The 14591-nt window shown below is 43.2% G+C and overlaps 1 protein-coding gene across 8 annotated transcripts in view; it reads right to left on the minus strand.

Moving 5' to 3' along the window:
• Positions 1-13577, minus strand: part of XPO1 (exportin 1) — a 39734-nt gene extending 26157 nt beyond the window's left edge. The window contains exons 1-5 of one of the 8 annotated variants that reach the window (XM_040611630.1): positions 13418-13577; positions 12691-12714; positions 8784-8915; positions 5022-5123; positions 1081-1153 (exon numbers count right to left, since the gene is read on the minus strand). In XM_040611630.1, coding sequence (XP_040467564.1) covers positions 1081-1153; positions 5022-5123; positions 8784-8909 — 301 coding nt within the window. In that variant the 5' untranslated portion in view covers positions 8910-8915; positions 12691-12714; positions 13418-13577. Of the gene's footprint in view, positions 1-1080; positions 1154-3737; positions 3802-5021; positions 5124-8783; positions 8916-11966; positions 11987-12690; positions 13327-13400 lie in introns of those variants that run through there. The other 7 variants (XM_040611628.1, XM_040611631.1, XM_040611632.1 and 4 more) reach the window with 7 other exon arrangements.
• Positions 13578-14591: the final 1014 nt, after the last annotated feature.

Raw genomic sequence — 14591 nt, forward strand, 5'->3', positions numbered from 1 at the left:
TTACAATTATATTTTACCCAATATAGTTTTCAGGACCTAAGCACTGGCAGTAAAAATTTAAAGCACATTTTAGCATTGCTAATAAAAGCTCACAGCAGAACACAGAAATTTAGAACAACATGAATGAGTTCCAAAACCAGCTTTTAGTAAAAAGCCAAGTATAGTACGGTGACAACATTCAGTGTCAAGAATTTTAGTTCTATGTAATGTTCTGAAATCCAAGTTATCATGACTTCACAGAAAGATATGTGAACAAGCACTAATCCTGTACCATACCACAGAGGTACCTCCATTTACTATAGCCAACATCTAAAATTCAAAACACATTGCAAGCTCTAAGGGAGGGAGGGGAAAAAGCAAAAACAGAACACAGCATTTATTTTAAGATTTCCAGACTCCTTGCAATGACGGAAGACCGGGGTTTGCCCTGCACTTGCAGTTACAACAATCTAACAGCATATACACTTACATGAACTAAAGCAGACTATAGTACCTCACTGCCTAGAAGAATGAATGATCATTAATAGGCAAGGCTATATATTTACTTAATGGTTTATTTTAAAATAATTGTGACTGCTTACAATTTAAAAAAGTTACATAAATCTACACATGCTACCAGATGGACCACAGTCTACCAGAAAAATGACAGCATACTGGCGGAGCTGCTGCATGCACAGCCCAGACAGGCTAAGAAAGCCCTGCATGCCAAGTACAGAGAACCAAAACCTCTACCACAAAGCCAGGAGATAACCTCAGAAGCTGTGTAGGGTTAAAGCTCTTCAGGTAAGTTTGACCTGTAAGTCACTGCAACACTCAAGTGATGTTGTTTCACAACTATCAGTCACACCTTTCACCTTCCCATGATACAATTTCAGGTGCTCACCACCCCACTGAGACCATTATCAGAAAAAGGAAAGACATAGTTTCATCACCCAGAAAAGCACAGATGAAGTCTTAGTACCTGAAAAAAGTTACCAGCCTAAGTGCACATCAAGCTGAAAATTACTTACATGGGGGCCAAAAGTCTAAATCTCAAGTTAATACATAAAGTTAGGAGAAAAGACAAGAATCCCACCCTACCTTCACACTGGTTCCTTGGAAGAATCTTCCATCTTGTTTTTATCACATTTTCCAAGATTTGCAGTCCATAATACTGAAATTGGAGAAGAACAAAATGTGAGTATGTTACTGTAGGACTAACCAACTTTCAGGACTCTCATTCAAACAAACATTCACACTTAACATCTAAAACTTCAAGATTATTAAACTAACAAATGTATTAAATATATGTCTATTCACCCATTTACTGAGGTTTCATGCATATTTTTTTTCTTGTTTTATTCTTCACTATACTAAGTCCTGCTGTTTGATCATGCTCACACCAGGAGGGGGAAAAAAATAATAATGAAAAGCCCTCTGGCAGACAATTTTGGCTATCTGGAGAAGCAGCAGCCAAAAATGAATTTGTATCATAAATGACTGCTCGTATGTTCAAGTATTAACACAACCAGGCTCCTAAAACATTTAGGAGCTTGGATGGTCTCAAGCTTCCTATCGTTCCTCTAAGAGCTGAAAAAAAAAAAAAAATAATCTTGTCTTAGCATCACATGTCCTGACACTGGCACTTTCTAAAGAAAGTATTTCCCAAACTTCACTGGTGTGTTACTTTAGGAACAGCAAGACAACCCACAGGTTTATTTAATTTAAATACCCACCCCAATAAGGCAGCTATTTCTACTATTTAAAGATGAACTTTTGTGCTCAGTCAAAGAATAATAAAAATGTGAATAAGCTCTTGTAAATCCTTTTACCTTTCAGGAATTCCTTCCTATATTCTTACCCAAAACAGTTACATTTGCAAAGTAATCGGTAAGGCCAGTCCCTCTGCCCATTTGTCCCTACTGCCAACTCACAATAACAGGGAAAAGTTTACGGTGATATGATCCAAGAACTTTTATACATAAAACCCCATTAGCATGAATAGACAGGAGAGAAAAGGGGACGAGGAGTTTTGCATTTACTTTATCTGCAGTGAATTAGGAAGAAAAAAAAAAAATATCACATCAATGCCTGAAAGGTAAACTCAAGTTTTCACAGTTAAAGTTTGGCTGAGAATAAGAGTTCCTCTTTAAAACGGTTAGTTGTTATACAAAGTAGGATCATTACCATTTCAACCAAAGGGATCATATAAACTTCCGTTTAATTAAAAAACACAATGTAGACTGTCCCAAACTACATTGTATTAAAATACCATTTTTGCTGTTCTCATCTTAACATAACCTACATCCCTGTGCTTCTCCATCTGACCCCAGTTCCCACGAGCCTCATATGTACATCCAGCATTTGCAAAATATTCTGTCACCTTCCAATATCCTGGGTACCACGAAAAAATATGCATTAACAGAAAGCTGGCAGAGTATTTTTTTCCTCCATGGTCAGCAGCAAAAGTTCATTCATTAGATTTTAACCTGTAAGATTCGCTTTGTTACCTAACATAAAAGCTAAATGAAATGAAGGAATAATAATAATTTTCATACAAGAAAATGTGTAAAAACATCCTTAAGCACAATGCTTCACTTCACAGGAAGCGATTTCAGCCACTGCTACAGATTCACAGACCCCATCTGCAACTGATCCAGGCTCACAATACAAAACACTTACAAAACTTCTAACAATGCTGGAAGTATGACCATTAATATCAGACAGTGCTAACTTTCCTGAAGCCAATCTAAACTCCAGTTAAATTTCTAGATTCTACAGGCATACAGCTAACCAAAAATGTTAGTTTCACTTCCAAACTTTCTTCCACAGGTCAGCTTAATTTAGCTTTTAGAATCAGAATGGCAAGTCTAGTCTCATTTCACAAAAGCACTACATGACCAGACAAAACTTAAATGAAAATCCTGACATAACCTAAGAACAGACCTCATCTTTAGTCTTCCCCACTGCCACCCCACTGACTTCCTCTGTCAAAGGAAAGGATGGACACCTCTAGCAATCTGCCACACCTATCCCTCATTACCTGCCCAAATATCTAATTCAGATTCAAGCACCTTAAACTGTGAAGAGATTCATGCTGTATCTAGGTTTCTACTCATTCTTTTACACGTGACTTCAATTTTGTCCTCTGCTACCGTCTTGTTCAGCTAGTAGCATTCATTTCTCCTAACACTCACACATGAAATTAAATGTCAGCAGTAATAAAATTACCGTATACAATCTCCACCTATACATCCTCCTTGCCATACCATGTTTGAAGGCTTCATCAGCCTGCCTGAATGCTCTGCAAGGGGCTTTTTGGGGTTCTTATTTTGTTTTTAAGCTTAATTTGATTTGGTGGTTCTAATTTTTGGTATTTCTCCAATAACAAGCCCCAAAAGTTAGCAACACCAATTTTTGCCACCTGAACTATCAGAAGTGTACTTTTTCATCAATTACTGCAACAGTACACACGAACACATTTAAACTGCGCATAAAATAGAAGTGTCTCAAAATTCATTTGCTCAATGCTTGATCATTTGTAATTGTCTAATAGCAATTCACTGCCCAGTTATGAAGATGAGGGACAGGTAACAGCAAAGACTGGGAAAAAAAAGTATGAAATGATCCCTATGGTAGAAATTTCTATGGTACCCTTATTACTTATGCTATGCACCGAAGCCCTTTCCCTCCCACCTCCCAAGAAACAAAAACAATTGATGAACAGAATTCAGTTAAAGGGAATCAAAAGGGTAGACCTTGTGGAGGCCTGCCGTCAAAGCCTAGCTGTGTCAGTTGCACAGGAAGACACCCCTTTTCTTCCTATTACAAGCAATCAACATAATGGAACATTATGATTAATATCAGGTAGTGTTAACAGCTTTAATTAAAGAAAAAATATGATTGCATAAAAGCCAAATGTCATAGTGCATAAATTTAGCACCAAATCATTTGCAATTTATGTAAATTGAAGAATTCTTTACCTGTTGCTTTCTTTCTGTTCCTCTAATCATCTCATTTTTCACAAGACAAATTTGAGTTTTTAAAAATACTGTTGATAAATCAACTTAAACATTAGTAATGTCTGTCAGTATAAAAAGCAAAGTTTACCAGGCAAGCAAACAGGCAAACACTGTTACTTAAAGGTTAGCACTTTGAGGAAGTTCTTTAAACTGTTCTCCCCTCAACTTCAGAGAGCAATGAAAAAAATGAAACCGCCCGATTTCAGAAACCATCCAAACACTATTATTTTCTGTTCGAACACAGTGTGTATCAAGCAGAAAAACATGCATGTCAGTTATCTGAGATAATAATCATCAAACTTAAGACAGTGAAAACACATTTCGATCAACTTTTAGGTTCAAACTTGAGAAGTCTTAAGTAAAGCATTTAAAATTGTAGAAAAAAAAACTGAATGCTGCCCCTTTTAGTCTCTACCATGATAGATGAATTTTAAACAGCAGTACAAAGCAATTGTGTTCTGCATATTAGTAAAGACTAATCCCACACTACAAAGAGTTTGGGGTGCTTAACTTGCATTGATCGCTCAAAATCTTGGCCTAGTAAGATTTCTATTTTGTCTTTAATAGACCTAGGGACAAATTCTCTCCCCAGCTATGTGCACATGGCTCTCATTATAATCAAAAGCAGCCAAGCACTTACCCAAGGACAAAGTGTGGCTCTAGGAGACTTTTCATTACTCAGATGTATACAGACACATACCAGTCTTTGGAACTGGCATTATGCTTGTATGTGCCTTCGAAAAAAAAAAATAATCTGTATTTTCAATTTAGGTCTTCTGGTTTTGGTTTGGTTTGTTTTGTTTTTTTCACAAGGAGAAAGAAACTTTTGTCAGTGTAAAAGGAGGCTTAAATGTTTTGTCCATTTACAGTTCTTGTTTAAAGCCAACTTTGGGAACAAGAAAATTAAAAAAAAAAGTTGTTTGAATCAAGAAATTCTATGGCTAAAAATGAGATACCTTCCTCAAAGTTTATGAATGGAAGAAAGAGGAAACCCAAATAAATAAAAGTTAATTTGCTTACTTTGGTATTCATGTTCTGAGAGAATTCCAAAATAGTATCAACTCTTGTCCACGCATCAGGATGTTCTTTTAAGTGCGTCAAGACTTCCTGTGCCATTCTTTGCTAAAAGTAAGTTTGATAAAAAGAACTATTAGGTTATTTAAGAAATTATATTCTGTCAATGAAGGCATTAATACATAATACATTTTTAAATCACTTATCCAAGAGTTAGACAGAACTCAATCAGGAGCAACAAGTCCCTTAAGCCTCCTTCTGAGGACAGTTAAAGTTTAACAACCAAACTCCAAAAACACACTGACGCAAGGCAGTCATTTTACTTAAACTTCTACTCTTCCATACCGAACAATTGCTCTAGACCAGCAATGAACACATGAGGACACCACACATTACAGCAAGAACATTATCAGGGAATGAAGTTCTCTCCCCTTCAAGAAAGTAATTTAGATGAAATTTCATTCAAGGGCCCCCAAACTTTCTAGTTCTACTGGAAGCATTTATGTAAAATGCCAGTTTTAAGGAGTACTGCATCATGCTGCAAAGTTGTTTATGCAGGAACGTTTGATTTCATTTTGAAGAACCATGACGCAGAGCATTAGAGGTCTCTAATCTCTACTTCTGACGAGTCCCTCAATGTATCTAACAACTTACAAAACAGTAATAAAAATCGACTGGCAGGTAGAAGGGAACTGGTCACACTAATGGTTTGTTCTTCCTTGGGACTGACATTACCAATTGTTATACTAGATACTATGGTTTTGGTAACATGCAAAACGTCACCTGAAACAATTACACACCAAAATAGCTGAACGCGTTTTAGCTATCCCTTTTCAAAAGCCTGTATGTCCATAAGCCTTTTTTTTTTTTTAAGGGAACCAAATGATGCTAGTTATTAGCAAATATGCAGTGTACTGACAAATCTTGCTGCTGATGCTACAAGCACCAGACACTGTCTTACCAACAAGATGAATGTTTTATATTAATTAACAGAACTTAGCCCATTCTTTCACCTCACTGTAGAGCCAAATCAATGAAATTACAAAGCAGTGAAAACTTTACTTTAGGATTAACTTCAACAGTTAGAACTTAGTACAGCAATGCAGCTTTCTAGTCTGTGACAAGAACATACTTGAGCTAATCAACTGGTATAAGAGAACATGCGTTTTCACTAAGACAGAAACCCCATCAAGCCCCAAATACATATGTGTATATATGTGTGTGTGTATACAGGAAATGGACAAACTGGGTATGGGATTTACCAAATTAAAATCAAAAGCTACAACAGTGAAGAGCAAGGATGTCTAAAATACCTGTACAATACTGGCATCCCTACTTAATATAATTGAGCATAGTGGAGCAATTGCCAGCCCAATACTGACTTTGACTAGCAAGTAAGTCCCTGTACATTTGATATGGAGAAGTACCACACATATTCCTTTTAAGTCCAAAAGCAGGACAACCATCAGAGTTTTAAAAAAACATCAGCTCTTTTGATGCAGTTTAGTGTAGGAGGGAAAGAATAACTGTATGACTTCCACATTCAACCCGGGTATGTTTTTATACTGGCTTCCTTAGCACTTTTAATACTGGTGATGTATCACACGATCTAGTTTCAACACCAACAAAATACAGATGCTCAAGCACTGAAAAGTTTGCTCTCATACCCACTAAACCCTTTTCTGGACATCAGTTCCTGTAGTTTCATTTAAAAAGGTATGACTTTAACATTAACGCTTAAACAAGATTAAAGCCTCACTCCGTTGTAGCTACCAAGAAGAAAATGACTTGGCAAATTATCCTTCCGGACACGTTGAAGGACATGAAAGTCTGTTAGAACAGACCAATAGAAACAAGAGTATGGGATGAGCCCAGGTAAACATCTATGGATTCTCTGAAGTCTGCTTAGTCATGTGCTGCACTGGGGTGGGGCTGGGTACATTCTTTTCAGAGAAGTACACCAAAAAATTTGAAGAACATCTAGGATAAAAAAGAGCTTCTTTCTTGCTATCTCTTGCCAAATATATATCAGCAGAGAAGAGTTTTGCAAGCAAAGATAAGAATTAAACAGAAGGAAGAGACAGGTGCATCTGAAAGTAAGCTCAGCATGGGCTGCGTTCTAAACCTTTTTTATCCTAACATCCTAATTATTCCAAGCAAACCATTGTAAATCTCCTAATTTTGATATTTAGTTTACGCAACTTTTATTATTCCTGTCACTTTAAGACATATCTGAGCTGTCAGGCTCCACACAGAAGCATTTTTTTTCCTGCAGGAACTTTTGAACTCACTGCAAGAGTTAAGCGCTTAGACTCACTGAAACCTCTCCCCTCCTATGGAAAGGCTCTAAAGTAGCAAACCAAATTTTCATTTTAGTGACATGTATTAGTGCATGTATTTAAAGTATGTTGATATAATTTGCTTTTGCCAGTTAAGCATCACTTCTTGAATTTTTGCTTCTTACTGCATTAATTTTCTAAATACCAAACTATACCCAGCTGTTTTAAGTGAAGCAACATCTCACAACACCAGAACAATGGCAATTTGATCATTGTATTTAGTGTTAATCCTCTATTCTCCTTAGAAACCTTTCCAACTTTTTACACCCCATTCAAACCAAATACTATAAGCACCACTTACTTTGCAAGCAGTAAAGAAACATATCACTTACAAAACAAGCACTCAGAAGTCCTTACTTCTAAGGCAAAAGCTACAAGCACTTTTCTGTCATACAAGCATTTAAAAACTACAGCTAGTAATTATCTCAATTTAGGAAACTCAAATTGCAAATATTTCAAAAATCAGCAAGTTATTCCAGAACCTGTAGGAATTCACATTAGTAAGCCTTACAGCATTTTTAAAAAAAATACACAAAACAAGTACATTATTGTTTATTCTAACAGCTGGAAGGAATAGGAAAGCATCAGCTACTTTGTCTCATTTTAATTCACTTATTGTTGTGCAAGAATATCTTAGTAACAGATGCCTGACACTGAAATTCCCAATTTGCCAAGCATGAACAATTAAAATTTGCCAGAAGAGGAACTATACCAACGCCCTTGTAGCAATACTTGTTTTCAACATTTAAGTTTTATTTCCAAAGCAGTTCAAGAAATAGATGAAAGCAATACACAATTCACTTTCAGGACAATATATGCAAGCACACAAATGCACACATTCCCCCAATTTAAACTTAAGACTTCATAATCTGGACTATGTTCAAAGGAAAGAATGCAAGAACCACCTATACAGACAAACAGCAATAGGGAAAAAAACTAGACACAAGAAAGGACAAACTCTTCTCTTAAGTATGTGCGACATGCTTCTTAATGTTATGACTGTATCTGTACTTATAAATATGTTTCTTTTAAATACAATCCTCAGTGAAGCCAACATTAAATTATGGCTTCACAATCCTGTCCATGATAAGTAACAGGTAACTCAGACCTCCCTGAAGAACTAAGCAGACAAGGTAAGCTGCAAGCAAAAGTGCCCTTACCGAACTGTAATTGCTAATACCTTTCAACAGCAGAAGGCATGCCAGAAATGAACACACATTTAACTAACATTTTTCTAAGTGTTATTTCAATGTTCATTACATGACACCTGTGATTAAACCAGGGCATGTGAGTTTACTAGTGATATTCCAGTCACTTGCAAAAGTAAATTCACTAGTAATAATTTTTATCAAAGCAAATTAAATCTGTTCAACTGATTGACCATGTTTAACCTTATAAAAAATAAACATAGGTTCTAAGTCCACATTACCTGCGCGCCTTCTCCATGGTACAAGCAGTTCACCACATTGTCCAAGAGATTGATATCCAGTTTCTGGTTAAAATCCAGCAGCTGACGAGCTGCATGGTCTGCTAACATTGTCATAATTGCTGGCATAGATTACTGCAAAACAAATAAAAAAAGCGTGATCAATTAATAAACTATTATTAGATGTAGCTGGAACGCACTTGCTTTAACTTAACATCTCATCGTTAGCAGTAATAGATAGCACCAAATTAACTGTTGAGCAAGTAGCAGGACAAACTTTTTCTGAAAAATTCACATGTCACCACCCCAACAAAATTCTCAGGGTCTTCAGCAGGTGTAAGACAAAGTCTGATTAGTAAAGGGCTGTCTTAACAGCAAGCTAAAACTTATTTCAATGCAAGTATCATCCCCTACTAGTCTCTAAACATGGGTAAACCAGTAAGTCTGCTGGTAGAAATACCTAGCATACCATTACAACCAAACCTCATACTAGCAATCTCAGTCAAATTTTGAGTTTTGGAGACCAACATGCACATTCAGAAGTCCAGTTCCAAAGGCATTTAAACAATTGGTTACAGAAGTGAAACGTGATCCACATACACAGTAAGAAATTAGCCAGAGGGCATTTTTCAAATACTTGGGGAGAGGGAAAAAAACTTACAGGTTAACTACATAGAAGTAAAAAATTACCATTGAAACTAAAAGTTGACTGTTTGAAGGCACTTTGAGAGGATGAAGTAAGGGGACTGTTAAGCCAGCAGGTTACTCAGTGTACCCACGTTAGAGCACTTCAAACCGAAATGGAATTCTACTGAAGGTTTCAGGTCCCACAAAACCAGCAACACGTGCATTAACTCTTTGTCCTAGATACAGCAGCCTATGCAAAGGATGTCAAGTGGGGGGGGTTGTGATTGTGGGTGTGCATGTAAGATGCTTACCAGCCAGAGACTGGTACAAGGTAAAAGCAGTTGCAAAAAAAGAGAAAATAAACCAAGAGGCCACAGAATTGCCAATGGTAAGCTATACTCTACCCTTTTCACACCAACCCCCATGCTGGAAGCACCTGATCAAGTTCATAGCCCTCTTCTTGCAGTCACTGGCAACTCTAACATATATTCCTACCCTCTCTCCTCTACAGCAGCTCTCTGCAATTCACCTTCCTTTTCAGAATCTTCCATAAAGCTAAAAAATCCATGTAAAAGCACTCGCCTGAGAAACAACCAGAAGTCCAGACAACTTCAAGATCACTCAAAACGCTATGCTAGAGCTATCTGCATACTCAGATATAACGTGAAACTCATCCTGAATGAAACACCCCCCATATGCCCAGCCAAACCCTTCTTCAGAGCAAGCTGCAAGTCAGATTTGCTCTTACTAAGTAACTTCATTGGTAAATAAAAATTTACCTCTTAGGTGTTTAAGTCATGCTCAAAAGTAAAGAGCTAGAACAAAGCTGTGCCTCAACCCAAGTAATTACTGAGTAAGTGAAAATCCTACAGTAGCATACAGACGAGGAAAACCTTTTGTTCAGAAATGCTTATTTGCAAGCAGCGTCAAGCCATTTCATTTACTTCTACACAGAAAAATATTAACTTCAAAACCCAAACATTTGACTTTATTTTGAATTGAAATACTCAGTATTGCTACGCTAGTGTAATCATTTTAATGCTCCATCTCAACATTCAGTTAGCCTTTTTACAACATCTACCTGGAAAAACAGAAAGAAAGAAGCAAACATCAAGTAGAAGTCAAAATAATTAAAAGCAATCACTGCACATCTGTCTGCCCCCCCACCCCCAGATCCTCAAGTTTTCAAAATCACAATGTGAAGTACAGAAGCAAGAAACAAAATAACAGGGAGGGCCGATTTCAATCTTTTATGCCAGAAGGACACTTGAATATTCCATCTTGCAGTGGGGCAGTAAGCAGCAAGGCTCAAAGGGAGCTGCACCAATTCATATGTGCTCTCTCTCCAGCTTGGAGCAGTTGATACTCCCACTTGACACAGGTGCTTTCAGACACCCCCTCTTTTTGCTCACATCTGGCCTCCGTGGCTGAACCCTGAGCCTGGAAAGTGGTTTTCAAACTACCATAAATGTCATAAATCAGTCACTCTGCAGGCAGGGCCATTCATTTCGGATTTAAGCCTCTTTCAGTGGTTTTTATTCACCCGAAGAGCACAAGCAAGGAGCCACGTGACCAAGAGAAGTTATTAACCACATGGAAGCAGAAAGGAAATGTTTTGAATAGGGCCCTTCACCACTCCCAGCATTATCTTCAAAATGACCCACCTACTGGCAACCTGAAATACAGAAATGGCGGCTTTGTGGTCAATACCAACTGCAATCAACTCTATTTCCTACTCCTAACAGTGTACCCATATGAAGCTTGTGATCTTTGATTTACTACGCTCCTTTACCTTTCCCCCCCCATCATGCCTGAACTCCGGAGCAGGTTTAAACCTCAGCTCTATAAACCACCACTAATCAATTCTTCAATACTGCAAATAAAGGGAAAACAGAAACAGAAGAAAAGAAGTTTTAAAAAAAGGCCTGAACCACAACATAGCAAGAATCTGACATCTACCGAAGGTCAAAAGAACTGCATTTACAGCAGTGTTTACATAGTTATCCCAACTCTCGATGACCCTGGACCTTTAACACAACAGTTTGCTTATTATGATATACCCGACTTTTAAGCACGTAGTGCACAGGAATAACAGCATACATTTTAACAGTAAGAAATGCTGAGTATTCACAATGAATCGTAGAGCACCTTCCACCCAGCTACTAAAAGCTCGCGGGGGGAGGGGGGGCAGAGGCAGCGATTTTAAAATAAAACAAAAAAAAAACTCGCTGGGAGAGTCATTGTGCCCCACTCCTAAGCATGCAATTCCGCTACTGAACGCAAGCGAATTCCTACTCCACTAGCCTCCTGCAAAGAATTAGTTGCATCACTTGTGCATTCCTGCAGCTGCACGATGAAACGAAAAACGCATTCGCGTTACAATTAACACACCAGCAATCGCAACAAAACCATTCCTTCCCTCACTACCTGGCACACGTGCGCCCGCGTACGGGATTAACTAACGCCGCTCCGCGCACATTATCTCCCCGCACCTCGCGGCATTCATTTTCGGCACGGCCGCGCCCGCCACGGAGCGCTCCCGCGGTAACTCACACCCACCCGGCGCGGAGATCTCCTCCTGCTCCCGCCGCAAGGCCGCGGCCGCGCTGCTGCCCGGCGGGCTCCGCCCCGGCCCGCGGCGGGGGCTCGGCCCGCTCTGGCGGAGGACGGCGCGGCGGAGCCCCGGGCGGGCGGGCCGGGGCCCTGCGGAGCGCGGCGGGCCCGCGGCGGCGCAGCCCCTCCCTCCGCTCCCTCCCTCGGCTCCAGCCCTGCGCTCTATACAGGGCCCCCACGTGATCCAGGCGGACGTTTCAATACTGCTGCACAGACACACAAAAATATTTCTGGAAACTTCCACTCCTAATAATTTACAGATTATGTCCCTAGTTTTGCCCGTACCCGCTCCCAGCCCCCCCAGCTCGCTCGGCCCCCTCCCAAGCGAGAGGCAGGCCCCGCCGTGCGCCCCACCAGCCCCGCCGCCGCCTTCCCCGCGGCCCCAGCATCCGCGGCGGGCTCCGCGCTTCCGTCAGCCGCCCGGCCGGGCCTAGGATGCCCGTACCCCGATCCTCATTTCAAACACGCCCCCGCCCCGCAGGGCTTCTCCCCCGAATCCTATTACTCCTCCTCCTCCCACGGCGAAGACTTTGCGCCCTTCGCACAGGCACGGCAGGGCTGTACCCCTGCCATTCCCCCGCACCTTCTCCCCGGCGCTGCCCCCAGGCCCCCCACTGCGTTACTCATCGCGACACCCGCCCTCCTCCCCGCAGCCTGAGCGCTTACTTACCTAGGTGTTTCTTACAGCCTCTTCCTTCAAAAAGTAGGGGTGGGTGAGCGAAGTTTCTAACCACACGCCAGAAAAAGATTTTACAAAAAAAAAAAAAAAACCACAAAAAATAACCCTTCCCTCCCCCCCCCCCCCAAAAAAAAAAAAAAAATCACCGAGGACGGGGGGGGAAAGCTGAGCACACCCTCCTCCCTGGCGGGTGTGTATCTCGGGGCCACTCCTCTCCTCCCCACACTACCCCCTAGCAAGCGTGCCCCGGCCTGACTGCGCTGGGCGCCCGGCAGCAGCCCGCGGCCCCGGGCGGGCTCTCCCCTCGGCGCACGGCTCCGCGCCTTCCCCTCAGCCCTGAGGCAAGGCCGCCCGCCGCCGGCCGCGCGGGACACGGGCCGCGCTACCCTCCTCTCGCTGAGGGGGGAAGGGGTCGGCGCGGGCTCCGGCCTCCCAAGGCCCCTGCCGGGGGGGAAACTTCTACCTTCCTCGTGGCCCTGGCCGCCTCAGCTCTGGCTCGGCAGGGCCGTGGCGCTCTCTCCCGCGTCGCTGGCTGCCCAGGCCCAGGCCCGTGCGGCTGAGTCTCTCGCTACTCCTGTTGCTGCCACCCTCCCCTAGGCCTGGCCGGCGCTCAGTTCGCCCCCATTCCCACCCCCCCCCCGGCACGCACTAAACTTTGCCCCCTCAGCTGCGCCAGCAGTTCCCCCTGCGAGCTCCCCTACAAGCAAGTCACACGCACGGCGACTGAGGCAGCGGTGGTAGCAGGGACTGAGCGCGGCGCGTCTCCCCCTCCTAATGCCACAGAGTCGGAACCGGCTCAAACCGGTTCAGACTGGGAGATTCCATCTCGGTTTAGTTTTCAGCCCATGGCGCCGCGGAGCGTTTGGAAACCTCGGGCCTCCGCCCAGCCAGCGCTCCCATTGGTCCCGAGCCGTGCCGCCGCGCAAGCGGCCTCCGCACTTATTGGCCAGAGGGGCTGTCGATCCGTTGCGCTCCTCGGAGGGGCGGAGGGTGCGAGCGCCGCGGGGGGGGAGGGGGGGGATAAGATAGAGGGGATCCGCCCCCTCTCCAGCAGCCTAGCAGTGCTTTCCGCGCAAAGGGGGGGACGCGGGGCGGGTCGCTGCTTGCTGACAGGCTGAGCCGAGCCGTCACTCAAGACAGGCCCGCCTTCAGTTCGCAAACCGCGGGTGCAGGTGTTGCCGCGCCGTGGTTGGCTGGCGGCTCGGCGTGTCATGCGTACGGGTTCGCGGGGCTGCTGAGGGGAGCGTGCGGCGGGGGAGGGGGAGCGGCGGCCGTGGCTCTTGTGGGCAGCTGGCCCGCGCCTCAGGGAAACGGGTCGACCCTGAGGGAGAATGGGCTTTGGCTCCTTTGACAGGGCCTGAGGTGCTCTTCGGGCCGTGTCCCGTTACCACTGAGGCGCCGTTTTTGTGGGAGCGCAGCGATGAGATGCGGGGGGGAGCCGCCTGGCCCGTGGGACCCTGTGTGAGGGGATGCCGTGGGCTTATGTGGTGATGGCGGGCCTTGCCGCACAGGTCTCCTCTGGAGCAGGGCAGTCAGTGGGGTGGGTGGTGAGCCCACGGGTGGGGTGCTGCTTAGGTGTCCTGAAGCCGGTGGGGGGCTTAAATGCTCAGTTGTAAAGAGTGGGCTGTGTGAGCAGGTAACTGTGAGGGGTGGGTGCTGGCTGAGCCCTTACCCAGCCAGTCCCCTTCCCTCCACCAAGGCCTGTGCAGGCTAGAAGATCTCTCCTCAACAGTGCCTCTATTCGTGGGGTATCTGGCTTGCTGTAACAATTGTGTGCCTTAGTCTCTCACAGGCAAGGTTGGGTTTCCCAGAGACTGGAGACATCCCCAACTGTGTGAGGAATGCTCATCTATCTAATGAGAACGGGGTGATCTCAGCGCAGAGGCCAGCTT

Source organism: Falco naumanni, chromosome 12 (assembly GCF_017639655.2).
Source record: "Falco naumanni isolate bFalNau1 chromosome 12, bFalNau1.pat, whole genome shotgun sequence".
Taxonomy (NCBI): domain Eukaryota; kingdom Metazoa; phylum Chordata; class Aves; order Falconiformes; family Falconidae; genus Falco; species Falco naumanni.